The sequence below is a fragment of the Rhodamnia argentea genome, chromosome 2 (genome assembly GCF_020921035.1).
Source record: "Rhodamnia argentea isolate NSW1041297 chromosome 2, ASM2092103v1, whole genome shotgun sequence".
NCBI classification, from domain to species: Eukaryota; Viridiplantae; Streptophyta; class Magnoliopsida; order Myrtales; family Myrtaceae; genus Rhodamnia; species Rhodamnia argentea.
In genome coordinates, this window is record NC_063151.1 from 6,883,472 (window position 1) to 6,903,248 (window position 19,777).

At 40.0% G+C, this 19,777-nt stretch overlaps 2 protein-coding genes across 4 annotated transcripts; both read left to right on the top strand.

Moving 5' to 3' along the window:
* The first annotated feature begins 1,864 nt into the window (after positions 1-1,864).
* On the top strand, positions 1,865-13,433 carry LOC115755038 (increased DNA methylation 1). 3 transcript variants are annotated; one of them, XM_030694283.2, is made up of 11 exons: positions 1,865-2,251; positions 5,103-7,050; positions 7,099-7,145; positions 7,263-8,286; positions 8,629-8,752; positions 9,581-9,660; positions 10,340-10,581; positions 10,830-10,916; positions 11,559-11,658; positions 12,310-12,514; positions 12,666-13,433. In XM_030694283.2, exons 2-11 carry the CDS (start codon positions 5,329-5,331, stop codon positions 13,253-13,255), a joined length of 4,221 nt encoding a protein of 1,406 aa, XP_030550143.2. In that variant the 5' UTR covers positions 1,865-2,251; positions 5,103-5,328; the 3' UTR covers positions 13,256-13,433. The 3 variants fall into 3 exon arrangements, with proteins under 3 accessions (XP_030550143.2, XP_030550144.2, XP_030550142.2); XM_030694282.2 differs by having other exon boundaries at positions 1,866-2,251; positions 5,103-7,145; XM_030694284.2 differs by lacking the exon at positions 10,830-10,916 and having other exon boundaries at positions 5,103-7,145.
* Positions 13,434-14,618: 1,185 nt separating this feature from the next.
* LOC115755039 (probable beta-1,3-galactosyltransferase 14) lies at positions 14,619-19,058 on the top strand. Its single transcript, XM_030694285.2, has 7 exons — positions 14,619-15,240; positions 16,033-16,185; positions 16,267-16,349; positions 16,446-16,545; positions 17,057-17,170; positions 18,162-18,304; positions 18,637-19,058. Exons 1-7 carry the CDS (start codon positions 14,870-14,872, stop codon positions 18,720-18,722), a joined length of 1,050 nt encoding a protein of 349 aa, XP_030550145.1. The 5' UTR covers positions 14,619-14,869; the 3' UTR covers positions 18,723-19,058.
* The last annotated feature ends 719 nt before the right edge of the window (positions 19,059-19,777 follow it).

Genomic DNA, 19,777 nt, shown 5'->3' on the forward strand with positions numbered 1-19,777 from the left:
GCCTAAAATGATATATGAGAAGTACTGCAAGTATTGCAAAATAAAGCCAAATCCGTAAAATAAAGAGGATCAACAAAGCACTAGCAACATGGTTAAGTACACATTTGTTTCATAAGAATGGATGTGTCAAGCAAAATAATGGGTGGTCGATCACCGGAGTTCGTATCTTCGTCGGTAATGAGCACATGCCGGAAATTTCTTCTCCAATATCTACGACATCACGGAGCGCACCTAGATTTGGCTTCCTCTACACTACCACCGATGGAGAAAACAAACACAGGTTGAAAAGCACATATCTAGCATTTGGAATGGAAAAGCAAATCTTTGTGGTTCGGCGAGATGTCAAAGCTCTTATGATCAATATTGAAGTTGGAGGCGAAAGACTTGTACACGGCTGAACACGCGGTATCGAATCGTGAAAATCATATTTCTTAAACTCCCGAATCAAAATGCTAGATCTAGAAATCCGAAGAAATGAGCTTCCAAATTTATACCGAGAGAGGGAGGACTTTAAGACGAACTCAAACCCTCCCATGCTGAAAGTTGAAGAAGAAAGGAGGGACTTTCAAGATTTGACTTACTGAGGGCGGTCCACCAAAGTTTTTTTTTTTTTTTTTGAAACAAACAACCAAAGTTAAAATGTAAGAAATTATAAGATATAGGCTTCATATGTTTCCTAAAAATGATTATTTGTATCGCTTGAATAAGTAGTCATATAAAAACCTTTCTATTACCGACAACAATTTATGTCTAAACATTTTTATAGACAGTAAAAATAATTTTTTGTTCATATATTTTTGCAAGCGATTTAAAGATAAATTTATGAAAAATCATTTATTTTCTATGAAACAAACGGAGCTTTAATCTATATATCTTGAGAAATTTTAATTTTAGAGGTAGGAATACTATTTTCAATTTGTAGATTGTCAATTACAACATTCCAGCATTTTCGCTTAAGTGCACGACAATGTTCACGATCACAAAAAACGAACGGTACACGTGCGCTTGACTTAACGGTTGCGGTTGAATTCTTAAATACATCAACGACCGAGTATACATCATTCATGCCTAACGACAAAAGTATTCTTTTCCAGGACATCATCAATTAGTTGCTAAAAACGTATTTCGAGAGACGTTCTAATCGAATAGCCGCCGTCAAAATCTCGAAGAGAGAAGGGCAGCGGTTACATAGGGTCTCGCGTAACGGCACTCTTTCCATATCGGGTAACAGAGCGGTTAATTAAGTTCGATTCGAACGGCCCGGACGGACACTTTCCTTTTTCGAACAAGTCCCTACCATCGACGTCACGCAAAATATTCGCACATGTACAACTACCACGACCAACCCAAATCCCAAAATTCAAGAGCGTCGAGAATGCATGTAATAAAAAGCAACAACAAGACGGCAGCCGAAACCCGTCCCCATCCCAACCAAAAGCCACGGTCCGAATTCGGTTCGCAACCGCACGCGGGGAGAAATCGCGAAAGAAACAGTGGCTCGAATCGAAGGGGCAAAACGAGAGAGCGGGATTCGACGCCAAATCTCCGTTCCTTCGACTCTCGAGCCTGCATGCGACCGCAGTTGACAATCCCCCAACCGAGCCTTTCCTAAAAAGATGCGAAATACGAAACCGACGTCCATGAAAGACGCGACGCAGCCAGCGTCACGCCTTTCTCGGCTTCGCCCCCAACCAAAAAGACCAAGAGAGGGAGCCCGAAAAAGGACAAATCTTTTTTAATTTGGAGAGACACCCATTGCGCCTGGGCTCACGGTTTCGAGCATGGTGTCCTGTGCGATGACGAGTTCTTATCAAAAATGGAAAAAAAAAAGAAAGAAAGGGAAACAACGCAAAGAGACAAGCAGAAATGAGGGAGGGAGAGAGTGGGATAGTACAATCAGCATACGCCTGAAAGGAGCGTAGAAGGAGAGAGAGAGAGAGAGAGAGAGAGAGAGAGAAGGGGAATGCCATCTGTTGCACATGAGAGCAGGATTCGGGCTTCCCAAAGCACTCTTTGCGAGAGTGGGGTTCGTGTACGTTGCGATGACGAGGGAGTAAATGAGGCGAGAGCGCAACAAAAACCCCCCACCCCCCTCTCTCTCTCTCTCTCCTCCTCCTGCTCTCGCTCGGTGGCTTCTCTCTCAATCGTCTCCGAGAGAATTCGCCTCTCTCCTTCTTCTTCCTTCCAAAACCCTAGCTCAGGATTCGGCCTCCGTCGGTCTTGCATGCGGATCAGGAGCTGCATTGCCAAGGTGAGCTCGTATCTGCTCCGTGTAATCTGAGTTATCGGTCTTTTCGACGGTGGTAACGTGGTTTAAGGTGGCTGTTTTGTGCTCGGGTGCCTGCCATTTCCATGGCTGAGCCGCTGAATTGGTGTGCTTTTTCTTTTGGGGGAGCGGATTAGATCGAGAATTGGCTTTTGGAGCGTTATCGTTTTGGAGATGACTTGAATTTTTCTTCTCAGAATGGGCTTGATTCGGTGATAATGCGTGTTCACGTATAGCTCATGTTGCTTCTTGCTTTCATGACTTTGATGCTCTTGATCTTTCCTTCGCGATAATGACCGCAATTATCACCTCTCTCTCTCTCTCTCTCTCTCTCTCTCTCACACCACACCCACACACACACACACACACACACAAATTCGTCGCCGAGCTTTTGCAATCTTAGCAAGCAAGACAAGAAATGCCGTGATTGACGATAATGGTGGCTTATCCATTTTTAAACGGCAGGCAGTGACACACAGACTCTCTTTCTCTCTCTCTCTCATGACTATAAAACATCACGCCGCCCCCAGAAATTCATCTGTAAAGCAATATATGAGAGTATTTTCTTTCAAAGATTGGAGCTTTAGGTGAATTATCACGCGAATGTCTAGCCTCTGCTGTTATGTGTGAGCATTTTTGCATGATTTGGCATGTGCCTGCATGAGGACAGAAGATCCTCAATTGATTGAACAATCTTATTTCTTGGACCTTTTTGCAGACTGTAGAATGCCTGATCCGCCTCCTTTTCCCTGTCTTTGTTACCAGTTGCTGTAGGTTTGGTTGGTTTAGGAAGGGTAATCCAACTCCTTTTTGTTCACTTGTTATGCCAATTATGAGGCACTCACCATTATTTCCTGCATGTAATCCCATATAATGCGCTCACTATTAAGTATTGAGCTGTGAAGGGTCTTGGAGATGCGGATAAAAATTTGCAATCTCGTAATTCTGCCGGATCCATTCTACAGCACTATTTCTTCGAGATTCGTCTTTTAGCTTCTGTTTTTCCAATAAACCTGTGTCCTGCGTTCCATGTACGTGGAATTGCAAGGGCAGCATAAGTGGTGTTTTTTTCTCTATATGCATTTGCACTCTGCTTGTTTGGATGTAAACAAACTTGCGGAGATTATGGCGGACCCTTCTCTATTGGTTGATTAAATTGCTTGGTATCATATGGGGATTTTGGATCAAAGTAAGCATTCAATTAGAGGAGAACATTTCTCTATGTTCTTTGATGACATGGGATGGTCTTCTGACAGAGACCTGTTGTTTACCCTCATGTCCCTTCTGCATATAATTCTTGTGGCCACACATTAATCTTTAAAACCGCGATCCTTCTCTTTTCCACCCTCTTCCTCTGGAACACCTAACATAGAACTCCAAGTAAACAGATTCTCTTTGGTTATCTATCACACATAAAAAGGACACAATCATCACTATGAAGTAATTCGAGCGGGTTTCACATACTTTAATAACCAAAGGAGTTCTATCGTTAAAATAGATTTCAACTCATTATTCCAATGTGGTGAGATCATCTATACGATTGCATAGTTTTAACTCGTCTCAAAGAAAGCCAGCTAAATATGTTAAAATTTCAACATTTATACGTGTGAACCCTATTCATTTGGCTGAGGCGGTGCATGTATCAGTCACCACCGGACAGAACCTGTTTTCCAAGCGGTTTCTAGCTAAACTGACTCGATGTGATAATGGATAAGAACATTTCAAGGAAATGTTTTCCTGGCGACATATCTTCACACAATAATGATCTTTCACTGTAGATAGAAATCCTTAAAAGGAAGTTACACTAGACCGTGAATGATTGGCCTAGTGGGACTCTATAAAAACTACAATACCACTCTTAGGTTTCCAAGGCAATAATGGGAAGTTAGATTACGGTAAGTGGTGGAGTCGATATCTCTTTATGAATGGGAATGGTTCGAATGGAGAGCTTAGATATTGCAGATATGGCTGTTTGAGATCTTTGTTGATTCCTCATGTTCCTCGATTTGCAAACTGATTTGACCGTATGGAGTAATTTACCCATTTTCAAAGTACTCCAGCAGTATCTTCATTTACAGCAGAAGTAACATTTCAAAGCAGTAGGTCTGTGCTTTATTTTCCATTTGCTGCGGATATTCTTTCTTGCCCAGACTCCGGTTTCTCATTTGATTGGGAAATCATCATAAATAGTAGATGACACAGTTTTTATTGAGATAAGCAACACCTTGGAAGAACAGTATTTTATTAGTTAGGAAACCTTCTGCGAACATTGTGGTAGATATTAGCTCAATTCTATAGCTACTTCCGGCATATGGAGACTAGCTCCTAAGTTTCTTTCTTCTAAATTTCAATACTTGCCTTGACATTTCCTTTCTTAACCAATTTTACCCGGGACTTGGATCAACTAGGTAAGTGGAAACATGTTCTGAGGGTATTATTTTTCTGCCAAATTAGTTGGGACAAGATAAAACTGGTTAAATTAGGATCATATATCTAAACTACGCTAGATGCATGCCCGTGGGACCCTGTTAAATGCTGAATTCAGAACTGTAATTTCAGATGCAAAGTAACATCACAATTGGAATTGTTTATGGATTCCGTGGACTAAAAGGAAAGTTCGGTTTCAGCATTCCTGATTCGTATCATATACTTTTATTGTATGCACACTATTTGTGATTGGTTGGTACGATGCTCTTGAATTTGTGAGTGCTTAAGTTTGATTAATTATCAAAGACAACAGAAGCAATTTGTTGCTGAGTTGCTTGTGCTTTCACTCCCACGTTGTTGAATTATCTCCGCATCTTAGCTTTTGGATTTTTCTTGTTTTATATTGCAGATTCTTTAGCAATTTCTGCTGATCTAGACTTATGGTTGTACCTTATGGAAGACAATTTTTACCAAAGCACTATTGCTTAATGAAAGTTCCAAGAGAGTTGTGCCATGACTTCAGGGATGCATTCTGCCTCTCATTATGATGATGATCATTATGGAGCGAGGGACTGAAGAGGCTGGGGACTAATTGTAATTTTTTCTATGATGCGGACATTCTGCTGACTAACAACATGGAGGACCTCGGTGATGATGGTTTCGAAGGATCGAATGATGAGCTTAGTATTTTTAGAGAGGTGCTTTTTGGAAATTACACTGGTGACAGAAGGAAAATCTCACCATCTGTTGGGCTTCTTAACTTTGAGTCTGAATCTAGCAGAAACATGGATCTTTCAGTCTGTTCTAATGGTGAAAGTTCTGCTCTGACCAGTATTTGTGCTTCTAAAAATACTTCCTGCGAGAAATCTTTTGTTGTAGATGAAGATCCTGGAAAGATTTCCAGTTTCTCAAATAAGAATGACCAATTATCTTGTGTAAAGGGCATTGAATTTCCAGCAGATCAGCTTGCTAGTCCTGTACCTGACTTGAGGAGAGGTTTCAGTTCATCATACTGCTCTAACAAGAATATTTCTGGCATGTCTGGTCAAGAGAAATTCATCGTGGCAGAATCTTCCAGTAAGGGGGTTGCATACAAGTCCTATGTGCTAAAAGAGCTCATGCAAGTGGACAACGAAGCTTGTGTGGGAAATACTAGTACTTCAAACTGTAGATTTACAGGTTCAAATTGTAATGGTAGTATGGAATTTGCCGCAAAGAAAGCTATTGCTTCACCTGCTTCACAGGAGAGTATTGCAAATAGAATAGTTGCATTAAGCCCATCTGCCAACGCTGCCAACAAGTCTAGTCCCCTGCATGCTGACGAAAGGCCAATTGCTTATGATTTTCCTCCACTTAGTGTATCTTCTTCCATTGCAAAGGAGCCTCGCCGTCTTCTCCAGCAACATGCTTTTCACTTACTTATGGCTGCGGGATGGCTTATCACCATGCATCAAAGACCTAGTAGAAGTTATACGGAGTACAAATTTCGATCACCTGCAGGGAGGTCATTCCGCGAATTCTCTAAAGCGTGGATATCATGTGGACATATGTTACTGGCCAACCAATGTGCTTTGGTGCAGGAATATGAGAGTAAAGAATGGAATGATTTCAGTTTGTTCCTGTCAGATTTGACAAATTTGTTGTTGAGTATTGAGAAAGAAGTAAATCAGTTACAATTGTCTAACTCATTGGCTCATCGCTGGAATCTCTTAGATCCCTTTGTGGCAGTAATGTTCATTGATAAGAAGATTGGTATACTAAAAAAAGGTGTAGTAGTAAAAGTAAGACCAAGTTTGCTCACCTACATGAACAGGAAAAGAAATGCTGCTTTGGCTGTGAATAAAAATGATATCTGTGGAGACCTGTTCACTGTGAGCCAAATTTCAGGTTTCCTTGGTGATTCATCTCAGGCCTGTGGAAGTGAGGTGACAGCTGTTGATAAGAACTGCTTAGCTTCTGCAAAGCAATCTAGCACTGCCTTTTCCTCAGGATATGGCATACAAAGAACTGATGCGAGTCGTGTGACTTTTTTGACTGGGATTTCTTTTCGTATGGCTGACAGTGGTGTCACTCCTTTTATTCAAACTGTCAATGCAACTGCAGATTACTCTCGGGGGAACAAAATCTGCAACCTAGATTCCCTACCATTACCAGTTCCTGGTCCTGGTGATGGCACTTCATCTGGCCATACCCTGTATTATTGTCCTGCTTATTCAGAAAGTGTAAGTGTTCCACTTGAAGGATTCAGAACAGTGTCCCATCTGGGTGTGGATGGCAAGTCAAATTGCTTGAGCTGCAATGATGAGGGTTCTGAGCATGACGTGGAAAGACATGAGCAGGTTTTGGAAGACGTATCAATGGTGACCCGTGAAAAGAAAGAAGAGTCTTTTAAGGACCACGATGCTATTAAGATGAGAAGAAATCCGGCCGCTTTCCCTTGTCGTTGTCCCAGGTATTTTGCTTCATGTTTTTCAGATAATTGCAAATCATGTGAACCTTTGTCTGATATAGACAAATTTCTTTATTCGGAAAATAAATCTAAATGTCATGCACCTTATTCACTTCACAGAGTTGAACCAGGTGTAGCCATGTTATTGAATTCCGGAGCTGTCAAGCAGTCTGGGCATGGCAATGAAGTGGACTGTAGTGATGTTTCGGCAGATGTTAGTTTGAGAAAGAAAATTAGAAGGAAATCAAAGAAGATATCTGAAATAAAGTCAACATCATCGAGCCAGGATGATATTATGGGCGCGACTTTGCCGAACAAGGTCGAATCTCCAGGTATTGGTACAGACAGCTCTCACTCGGAGTTGAATGAGGTTCAGGATCTTTTGGCAACTGAAGATAGATTGAAAGGAAGCTGCAAGTCCTCATGTTTCAGCCTTCCCAAGTACCAGAGTGAGAAGAGAAAGCTGAAATATAAGAAGATTAGCCGAGAATGTGATACTTTAAAAAATAGATCAAAGAGAAGAAAGTGTGATATTGAAGATGATGAGTTGCTTGTCTCAGCGATAATGAAAAACCAAGAAGTCAGTGGAAGTGCTTCCAAATCTACGCCTAAAACCAAGTGTCGCAGAACAAGGGCTAGAAGGATGCTGAAGAGGCAGAAGGGTGCATGCAGGTTGTGTCCGAGGAATTTCGGGAAGGGGGGCAAGCCCTCAATGGATTTGCTAGGTGCTAGAACTGTGTTGTCATGGTTGATAAATTCTGGAGTAATTTCTCTTAATGATGTTATCCAATACCGTGATCTTAAAGACAATACAGTGAAGAAGGATGGTCAGGTCACTTGGAATGGCATCATTTGCAGGTGCTGTACTATGGTGCTATCAGTTTCTCAATTCAAGGTTCATGCAGGGTTCAAGAAGAATCGTCCATGCTTGAACCTTTTCATGGAATCAGGTGAGCCATTTGCCTTGTGTGTACTTGAGGCCTGGTCATCTGAATATAAGTTGAGGAAAAATGGAAAACCAAATGTGCAAGTTGACAACAAAGATCCAAATGATGATTCTTGTGGAATCTGTGGTGATGGTGGTGAATTGATTTGCTGTGACAACTGTCCCTCTACTTTCCATCAAGCTTGCTTGCTGACAGAGGTATGTCATGTGTATGTTTCACATTTGCTTCTTTGGCTGGCTCAGTAAGTCCTGCCCTTTAAAATTATGGAAAGACAAAGTGTACAATTCTCATAACAAATCCTCTCTTTTTTGGCCAAGCAAACATCTATCAGGATCGGGAACTTTACTTATATTAAAGTAGGTTTAGATACAAGTTCCAGCTACAGAGGCGAGGAGTTTAAATCTAAGTCTGTAACATCTCTCAAAATGTCTAGCTTGTAGTTTATTTCTCGTCATATTCATTAGATTGTGTATGTTTTGTCTTATGGGATGGGAGGTACCAAGTCATTTGAATCATATCATTTTCTTTTACCATTGCAGGACCTGCCTGAGGGCAATTGGTATTGTCCCAACTGCACATGTCGAGTATGTGGATGCCTAGTCGATGACAACAAGGCTGCAAACTCGAATGATGCGCTGAAGTGTTTGCAGTGTGAACACAAATGTAATACACATTTCTTCTCTCTTGGTTATGGTTTTTGTGATGTGTGCGCATCTAGAAATATCATACATACATAAGAATCCTAGACTGATTTGAGATTCACATGTCGAGTCAAAGCTTCAATTCCTTGAGAACCGTTGAATAGCTGTTGAATGAGCTTCAGTATCATGTGAATTCTAAGCTGGGGTTTGTCAACGATTACTTGTTGATAAGTTAATCGTTGCAAACTGTTGTTATCAGATGTGTTGTTCTTTGTTTATTTGGAAACAACGGGAAAATTGATGGAGAATTTAAAGATTCAGTTCAATTGTGAAATAGTCAAATTAGCTTAGTCTGTGGGGTAGGCTTGTCTAGCAGGATTGGTTTACATATGAATAGACAATATGTATTTAGGAGTAGTTTTATTTTAATTTTCCGAGAAAAATTGTTTAAATGCAGTTCTGTCCGTCCTTAGGAACTTGGCTGCTACATTAATAGTATTTAGGTCAAAATAATGCTAATTCTGCTGGTGGTTTTATGATTTTCAAACAACCGTGTACAGGCTTTTGCATTAAGTCTGGTGCTTGAACAAAATTATCTCCTGGTGACAAAGATATACCTCATTAGTGTTGTTTGGTTTGAGCATTCTCTTCATTGGTCTTTGTGAAGACTCAAATATGATTGAATCTTTCATTTGATTATTGATCCATGCAGCAATATTATAAATGTCTAATTTACTTTAAGAAAACGTTTATTGTGGACTGGTTTATTTATTCAATCCATGGCGCCTCTCCTGGCAACTTTTTAAGTCTAATTTAAGCACTTCATTTGATAAGGATGATATATGAACAGATCACGAGTCATGCATGAAGGAAAAGAATGTAGACCTGGAGATAACTGATGGGTGGTTTTGTGGTGAAGGTTGTCAAGAGGTAACAAGCACCGTCTTCTACCTTCTGTGTGTGCTCCTACGCAACCACTCATTTTGTTTTGTTGGATCGACATATGAAAAATTTGAGGAAAAAATTACTGCAGCTTTTATGTTTGATCTAGCCAAATCTTGGACAGACCAACTATTATCACTTCCAGAAAAGCAAGCACTGATACATCCGAGCCTTGCATTGGAGAAAGGACAGTTATCTAGGGAACTCGTGGAATGTAGATAATAACTGAGGGAACTTGTACAACTTGTTTCCTGATTGGCTATCTTCCTCCAGAACCAAGTTCAGCAATGAAAGCAAATGTTTACTGCCTTCTGCCTCTATGTTTCATGAACCCTCTTAGCCCTCGAAGAATTGCATCTTAAGCATCACTGTTCCTTCCGAGTGTTATGATATTGGTTATTGAATGCGATTTTTTGTCATCATATTCTTCACCCTCATCTTGTTCTTTTTAATTTAGTGCCTCTTTTGAACATGGCTTATCCTTTGAACACGACTTTATTTGAACCAAAAAAAAAGTCCATATTATCTTTAGAGAGAAGCTACCTCACCCATTTGGCTGCATTATTAGATTTTAAGAGGTTGCCTAATTTGCTAAAAACATTTGGAAATGCTCTGTCTTCCAATTTCTGTTTGCTTTGACTGATACATATGTCAACTCCGTCTGTAGGTTTACTCCGGGCTTCGTTCTCGTATTGGTCTCATTAACCATATTGAAGATGGGCTCTCTTGGACTCTGCTTAGATGCATTCACGATGACCAGAAGGTTCGTTCTGCCCAAGGATTTGCTCTTAAGGCAGAATGCAACTCGAAATTGGCTGTTGCTCTGACTATAATGGAGGAATGTTTTGTCTCCATGCTGGATCCAAGAACAGGAATAGATATGATACCTCATGTGCTGTATAATTGGGGGTAAGTTTGCTTGTCTCGCTCTTCCTAATCTTTTACTTGCAAAAGATGTCTTCAACTTTCTGGCTTTACTTTGTGATGGTAGCTCAGATTCTGGGTTCTTAGACAGCTGACTTCTTGTTATTCATCTTGTCTTTCTTCTTTCCTGTTTGTTTTGCAACTTCAGTTTGGTACTGTCCACCCCAATGAGGTATAGTATTTGCTCCATACCTTTCTAATTAATTCTCATTCCTATTCTTGGTGATATTTAGGTCAGATTTTGCGAGGCTGAACTTTCATGGCTTTTATACCATGGTCCTGGAGAAAGATGACGTGTTAATATCTGCTGCATGTGTCAGGTTTGAATACCTCATTTACCTGGCAATGTCCTGAACTGTTTACCCTAGAGCATTAAGAATCTTTTTCAACATTTTGTGAAGCTGCCAGATATGATGGTTGAGGAGTTAATTGGTCTCGGGAACAATATCTTTAGTTGTTATACTGACTGTATGCATTTGTAATTCTTCCTATGTACAATTTGCTTTTGAGCTATAATCTCTAATTTGTACTCTGTTTGATGTTGTGAGGTGTTTTGCCTGATAATGATCATTGCCTTGTTGCACTTGTTTGCTGTGTGCTTTAGAACTGTAAAACGTGCCCCATCTAAGGGCATGCATGGCAACACTTCTACTTTATAAATCAACTTCTAACCAGAAGTTGATTTTTCTACTTCTAAAGAGAAGTAAATTTTTTTTATTTCTTCAAGTAGCTCCAAAACTATTTCTAAAGCTAAAAAAATGCTCCAGAAAGGGACAAATGAAGTTGCGTTTTCAAATGGATTTCTGCTCCATGAGCACTTATAGAGCAAAAATTCTATTCCAGTAGTGTTGTCATGTCCGCCCTAAACTTTCAGGATGGCCCATTGAGAAATTCATATCGACATCTCTGCGCTGACCAGTGATTTTAGGTGTACATATTCTCATCGTGCCTTTGGTTTGCAGGATTCATGGTATAGCAGTTGCAGAGATGCCCCTAATTGCAACTTGTAGCAAATACAGGCGGCAGGGAATGTGTCGATGCCTTATGATTGCTATAGAGAAGGTAAGCTCTAATGTTTTCCTATGACTAGACATTTACATTTCAGACTAATCAGCCAAAATGATTGATAGAGCCATAAACGTGCCAATTTTAGACCTGAGAGACACTGATGGAAATGTTTACTGCAGTGAGCTAACTATTGAAACAAACTTATTATTTTAGGATTACTCAGGGAACTGCCCTGCTGAGAATAAGAATTCCCTTTGATGAATGAGAATTGGAGCTCTGAAGAATGACGCATGGACCATGTGCTTCCTTTCTATATTACCCTTAAAACCCCATTGATATATCTTCAATCTGAGCCAGTATGGATAAACTAGTATCATAGATCTTCAACTTTGTTAAAACATGTCTCTTCCTAATATCATCTCATTTCTGTACTTTCTACTGAAGACCTGATTGTACTAGTGTTCACTTCTAAATATTTGCCTAGTTAGGCATGCCTGTGTGTTTGTGTGTGTGGCGTCATCCATAAGATGACTATACTGGTGCTGACATTGGTCAAAACATAAACTAAATATAACTTTGCTATTTCATGGTAGTAAAATCATTATTTATGTAGCAGCATCTTGAGCTTTTGTGATGTATTGATTCGTAACAATTCATCATTGGCATAGTAAACATTTAATCACTCTTCCTATGTGATTTGTCCAGTTGCTGGTGTCTTTTGGAGTGGAAAAACTTGTGATAGCTGCAATCCCAGATTTGGTGCAGACATGGACTGAAGGTTTTGGCTTCAAGATTGTGGAAAAGGGCGAAAAGGAGGCACTTAACAAGATCAACTTGATGGTGTTCCCTGGAACAGTACTGCTGAAAAAGAGCCTATACACAAATCAGAAAGCTGAGGCACTACTATCAGGTGATTGTTGAGCCTTCTCAAGTTGATCTGCCTGCTTTTTTTGTTTTTTGTTACTTCAACCACACAGGCCAAAAGAGTACAATGTTATCATGTCGCACTTCGCTAGGAGATCGGATTTAGGAAAGAATTTATGAATGCTGTCTTTTTCCAGAGCACGAGCTCACGACCAAGTCAATACAATCTGCTGAAACCTGCTATGCAAACAACGAAGAAGCTGATGCTAGGGAAGTCATCCCCAAGGAAGGAGAGCTTTCGCGAGAAACTGAACTAACTAATGGGATAGGACAAGGAGTTTGCAATGCCGCACAGAATTTTGCATTAGCAGATGAAACTTCTCACCTTCCTACAACAGCAGGAATCTCTTCCAAAGAAGAGCCCGCCATCAACTGTGTGCATCCTTCTGCGGAAAACCTTTGCAAGGATGAGCTGAAGGGCATAGAAGAATCGTCCAAATTTTGTCATACAGAAACCGCCGAGTCTGTACAGGTATTAAAAAGTACCTGTTGTGCTAGCTTAGTTAGTCATATGGATATCGAGGATTCACTAGTAGTTGTAGGACAAGAAACTAGCTCGCAGGACCAGTTTTCGAAGCCGTCCTGCCATGGCCCCCTCGTGTCCCCCGGGGAGAAGGAGAAGCAAACCGGAAGGGGATGTAATGTGGATACCTTGATGGTGTTTGACCAGACACAGCTCTCCTGTGGGGAAGAAGCCCGGAAAGCTTGTGAATTGTATGGGAAGTGATAAAGTAATAAGCAAATGTAAATATGGTGATTTAGTTTTTTGGGTTTGGATTTGTAAGTGAATAAACACCGCTCAATCATCAGAATACAATACCCAAATCTGGATTTTGATGTAGGGGAAATAAGCAATGTGCTCTTTTAGTTATTTTGGCCAAAATTTGATAGGTATAACTTTTCATGCATTGTCCCTTAATTAATAAGAAAAAATGGAGTCACCATTTTTAATTAGTGTCAAATTAGATAGAATGTTGTCTAATTTTGCTTAGTTAATGTGAATCGTAAAGTAGCATTATGCCTCACATGCGTCCTTTTCCTATTAGATCATGCTACAAATGTTGGAACATTCTTTAATCACGTATAGATATTTGAAAAGATTAGATACTAATATCATAACTTTTGTGACATGACTCTCGAATTTAATCACCTTTATTTTAACTAGATTGGTTTTTACAATTACACTTGTATACGTGAATTGTGTATGGTTGATTTTTAAGGATTTTTTCTAGTTTTTTTGACGGAGTTATTGCACCATTTGCATTTAGCCAACCGTTAAAAAGTAAAATTTTCATTGGCTTTCATAGAAAAATTATATGAACTTCGCCTTAATTTTCCACCTCAGATGATCAAATGCTACTCTACTTACTTTAAAGTTTGAACTCTTAATATGATTCTCCATTATGACAATAATAAGACCATTTAAGAAAGTCCTCCTCGTAAGCAAGAACCGATAGGAGGATAATAATCATTTTTTTAAAGATTCAATCGACGGGTACTCCTAAAACATTTACAATTTGACAAATGATTGATTTAAAAAATACTTTACTAAAAAAACCACTCAACTCGCGTGAAATAATTGGACAATTAAAAACGTTGTCATTACTAGCAACAATTTTGGTGAAAATATTTTTTATTAATTCATTTTTGTAAGCGATGCAAGTGATCGTATTTAGGAAAATATTTTTCAAATTATTCACTTCCCGCGAAATAAAAGAACCCTTTACTGAAAATTTCATGATAAAAGGAAAATATTATCCCTGGCGAAAATAGTTTGTTTTCATATGTTCGGTAGTTTTGAAATGTAATTTCCTTCTTGTTAGAAAAAGAAATCGATTTTCGCTGATCTAAACTTATTATTTTCAGTTCTATGAAAAAAACTTTTTCACATATTAGTATTCATATTCCAAATACTAGAAAGTTAGAAAACAATTTTTAAAAAACAGTTTTTCATTGAACAAACGGAAAGAATTCAATTGTAAATTAGAGATCATTTCGATAGACTAATTATTTCATTTTTGTCGTATTTTCTACGTAGAATAATGTCGTATCTCGTAAATACTTTTTAAGGAAATCGACATTCAGTAATTTGTGACCCGTGGGTGGCGCTCCGGAGGATCCGGGATCCGAGAATCATCGATCGCCGTCCTTCCCCGTCCCGGAATCGCCATCGTCGACGTTAAAACGACAGCTCCACCAATGATCGAAGCTTATTCAGCTCACAAGTCACTCTCGTAGCAAGCAATTGTCACCAAACAACTCTTTCTCTCTCTCGTCTCCTTCCCGATCTCAACGAACTCTCTTCTCTTCACATGCCTTTGTTCTCTCCCACCCCACCGCCATGCCGTCGTCTCCCAAGCTCCACCACCATGGCCGGTCGTCGCCGCCCTCCCCTCGTCGCTCCACGATGCTCATCGTCTCCTGCTGCCTTCTCGTCGGCTTCTCCGGCTTCATAATCGGGTTCGTCGCCATCCTCGGGCCGAGTCGAGGCTACAGGTGCTCCGGCGTCGAGCCTCGGTTGATTCGCGTCTCGTGGGATAGAGAGGGAAGGGACGGTGGCGACGGCGGGTTTTCGGTCAGAGATGGCGAGAAAGTTCTGAGGAGGCACAAGGTGAAGGCTTTCGTGGGGATTCAGACGGGGTTCGGTTCTGTCGGCCGCCGGAGATCTCTCCGGCGGACATGGATGCCGTCGGATCGGGAGAAATTACAACGGTATGCGCTCTTTCTTTTGCTGCATCTGACTGAGTGCTCGTGCTTGTCGAATTGTTAGTCTCACGGCGGGGAATTGATCTGTCGATACTGATTCATTGCATCTAATTTTTAGTCTCTTGTTGTTAGTGACTCGGGAATAAGAACGCAATTCCAGCTGTTTGTTATGTATGAGAATTTGCAGGGAATCGGGAGTACTTGCTTTGGTTATTGCCAGTGCTGATTTTCACAGTGTGCAGCTCATTGGAAGAAGACGCTCATTTTGCGAATGCTGAGTAGCATCCATAGTGTTTATGCGAGAAAGCTTACTTCTTATTAACTATGAACCCAGTGGAATTAGTCTTATTCTTCGGCTGATAAAGATCACTTCATATTGCTTGAACTGTGGTATTCTAGGAAATTATGACGTGAAGGATATCAATGAAAGAAGCGGAAACGTTTATACTATGTTTCGGTAGAAGTGTAAAGAAGCAAATCATTAAATCGCTGATGGAGCTGAGGAACAGAGGGCACAGTTACATCGCTATGCATGAATGTTATGGGGGCACATAATTGAGATTAAGATTAGTTTGTTTGGACAACTCTTTCAGCAGTCATCAATCATCAGGAGATAAGACTCGTTCAGAAGTTGTTTATATGGTTATATCATTGTTTTCTCTCGCATTTTGACCTGCTAAGTTCCAACTATTGCCTGCGAGCAGTTCAATTAGCTAAAATTAAGCACCTTTTTCTTGTGCTATTCATGTAGAGCTATAGGAAACTCTACTGATTGTGAGTTTATGGACTATATTGCAGCTTGGAGGAAGACACTGGATTAGTTTTTAGATTTGTCATTGGTAGGACTACTGATGGGGCGAAGATGATGGAATTGAAAAAGGAAGTGGCACAGTATGATGACTTCTTACTGCTGGATGTAGAAGAGGAGTACAGCAAGCTGCCCTACAAAACGTAAACACCATTTCTCTCTCTCTCTCTCTCTCTCTCTCTCTCTCTCTCTCTCTCTCTCTCATAATCTGCTTTAAACTGCAGGTTAGCTTTCTTCAAAGCCGCCTATGCACTTTTTGATGCTGAGTTCTACGTTAAAGTGGATGATGACATCTATCTCAGGCCAGGTAACTGGAACTGTGGTCTTCTTTTGCATTTAGATCTCAGTATAAAATCGCACGAGTTGTCTTATAATCTTGCAATCACATCTCATTAACTGTTAGATCGGCTTTCCCTGCTCTTGACAAAGGAACGAAGTCATTCCCAAACTTATATTGGATGCATGAAAAAGGGCCCAGTTTTCACCGACCCGAAACTAAAATGGTTAGTTCCATGTTTTTCTTCGAACCCTTCCAGATGACCGTTATAGTGGATTTGTAGGAATGTTTAGCCTTGTATAGTCTTTCAGAAAACTCTCGTATTGTCTTGGAATCCTTTGCCTCTTCATTAGTATTTGTTTGCTTTTAATTCCTGTCATGACATGCAGTGAAAGAGAGCTAAACATCTTGAAGTTTTAACATATGGCAATTATTTCTTTTACAAAGATAGTATCGATCACTTTCCACATTTTCTCCATGTTCAAATGTTTTGAGCTTCCCTTTGAAGTTTGACCTATGTGGAAAACTTTAACTTTGAGCTGGAACCTCCATGAGTTGTTAAAGTGAAACTGATGAAGTAGTCATGTAGTTTGGTAGAAAAATATTCTAGAAAGTTGGAAGGAAGCTCAGGTAGAGATGTTTGAGGGCACTTGCTTAAGACCAGCAATCAGTGTCCCTTCTTACATTCTAGTCTTTCTTTTTGGTTATAATGTGGTTGGACCATTCTTCATGTGCAGGTATGAGCCATTAGCCTATTTGCTAGGGAAAGAATATTTCTTCCATGCTTATGGTCCAATCTACGCCCTTTCAGCAGAAGTAGTTGCAAGTTTGGCTGCTCTCAGAAGCAACAGGCATGTTTTCTCATCAATGTCTTCTGACTAGCTTAAATAGACTTAGAGAAATATCAGCATATGGCTGTTTCATTTCTGGGTGGCATTAAGGAAGTTTTCCAACTTTTTCCCAATGCTGTGACAGCTTATCAATTGTCATGTCAGACTTCCACTGGAATTTATAATTATGAAGGTCTGGTTTTAGTTGGATGAAGCTAATTTCCTTGTCTACACCGAATTATGCTTTAGTTCTTGTCTTGCTTAGTCACATGGTTTCTACTTTAAGAAGAAAGAACAGACTAACTCAGAGCAAATTGCATTCTGCATGGATGAATTCCCCGTATATAACCAACGTTAACCTCCAGCAATTTGAACTGTAATGGCCGCTGTGCTCGCGCCGTGTGGAGTGTGCTTGCATTCATTTTGTTGTAGGATAGACACTAGGGAGACACTTGGAGTCAAGGATCGTGTTCTCGTGGTAGATTCAGCCAATGATATCTTGCTCCTTAGGTGGCCTGGACTGAGACCTTTGCTTAAAAAGCTATACATTTGTTAATATAGTGTATCTTATATATTTACATGCAAATTGAGGTAAATTGTGGAGCATTTAGATCTTATAGAAGACTAGCGCAATGGTCTAAAAGAATTCATATAGCCGGACCCACCTAGTGGCATAAGGCCTAATTTTTTTGTTGTGTATATCGCTTTGAACCTTCCATGACTAATTCATTGTTGAGAATTCAGATTGAGTCTAATGCAATGCTCAAGCAAATGCGCAACTTCAAAACATTGTTTTAGGTCCTCAAAAAGCCTAATAATTTACCTTAGCTGTTGAAGGCTAGACCAGTCATAGCTTTTGCTGATCTACGCTTTGTACCTTGATGAGGTCTTGCGAAACTAGACCGTTCCATATGTGATTTAACCTGAGTTCTGAAAGGATAATGCAATTAAATATGCTAATGCTTCTCTGTATTAATCATTTTATCTAATGTTTAGTCTGTTTGAATGACAGTGTCCGGATGTTCAGCAATGAGGACGTGACAATTGGTGCATGGATGCTTGCAATGAATGTCCACCATGAGAATAACAAAGAGCTATGTCAACCAGAATGTACACCCTCATCCATTGCCGTGTGGGATATACCGAAGTGTTCAGGTTGGTCTCTGAATTCAAAAAGGGTCTGTTTTTGCTAGACGAGAATCTATGAAGACCCAACCATCATTATGCACAAAAAATCGGTAACGACATGATTGAATTTTCCAGTGGTTTGGCACACAAACTTGTCAAAAGTAGTTGATTTTCTGTTTGGTCACTTTGGTGCTCAGCAAATTACCTTGTCAGTCCAGAACGACATTCTAACAGCGAACGACATTCTAAAGCTTCACTGAACCAAATGGAAATGTTGACCATCTTTCACTAGTAGCTGTCGATTTGTTTGCCCTGAAAAATAGCTATGGGACGATGTCACAAAGTTACTTGACATGCAGGGTTATGTAGTCCAGAAAAGAAGTTACTTGAACTTCATCAAAAGGAGATCTGCTCGATCAGCCCCACTGTGGCATCTGATAATTAGTTCTAGCTGTCAGTTTGTTCTTCTCGGAAGGCCAGTTACAAAGACAAATTTTGAAGAATGAAGAATTTCCTTCGCTGATTAGTTGGTGCTACTACTGAAACTACGGATTTAACAAGCTAAAGGTCCTTTTCGTTATTCTGTAGCAATACACCTCTTGTATTTTTTATTCTTGATACGCTCTTCTCACACGAGAATTCAGATGTAGCTCTTTCATAGTTTTCTTATTCTCCCTTTTTTTTCTTTTTTAGGTCTGTGTTGGAATTACTTAGACTGATAGTTCTTAGGAATGTAATTACTCATTGATATTCACTTTTTTCATAATTACTCTTGCATATACATCATAGACTGTTCTTCACTAGATCTATATGAGGAGGGTAATTTCGCACGGTTATGCTAGTCTTCTGCACCTTCAATAGTTTCCCAGATATATTGCGACAAAAAGAGAGAGCACAAGATTGCCCTCTCCCCGCATCACCCGCAGCAATAACAGTAGTTCGTTCAAGAACCAAATGGGTTGATTGGTCCTTAACAATGAACATGTATAAATCCATGCTAGCTTTTGTTATTGTGTATGCCAATTATTTAATCAACGATGGTTCGATGTGTTGCTTGTCGACTTCTCTACAGGAGGAAATCTTAACGCTTTGGTTTAAGATTCATTATCATTGCAGTCTAAATTTGCTGAGCCTAGTGTTATTTTTCCAGTCACGTTGCTACGGAAGACACCGGACAAAGGCGACTTTTGTAATTGCCTGGGCTTAAGTTTGTGCTTGGACCGCAAGGGGTTGGGCCATTGGTTAACCCTGACCTGCTTGCTTGTTCCTACAGACCATGTCAAGCAAATTGGCATAACTTGATCGCCTGTGGAAGTTCTCCCTGTGGGCTTATGGCTGCAGAAAAATCTCCCTTGGTTTTCTGTTGGCTTTTTGGTCTATTCCTGCGATTCGGGTTTTATTGAGTGCAGAAAAATCTCCCTTGGCTGCAGAAGTTCTCCCATCTCATTTTGTATAATTTACCTTGAGCAGTTATAATATCGGAAAGCTGCTTCTTTGGAT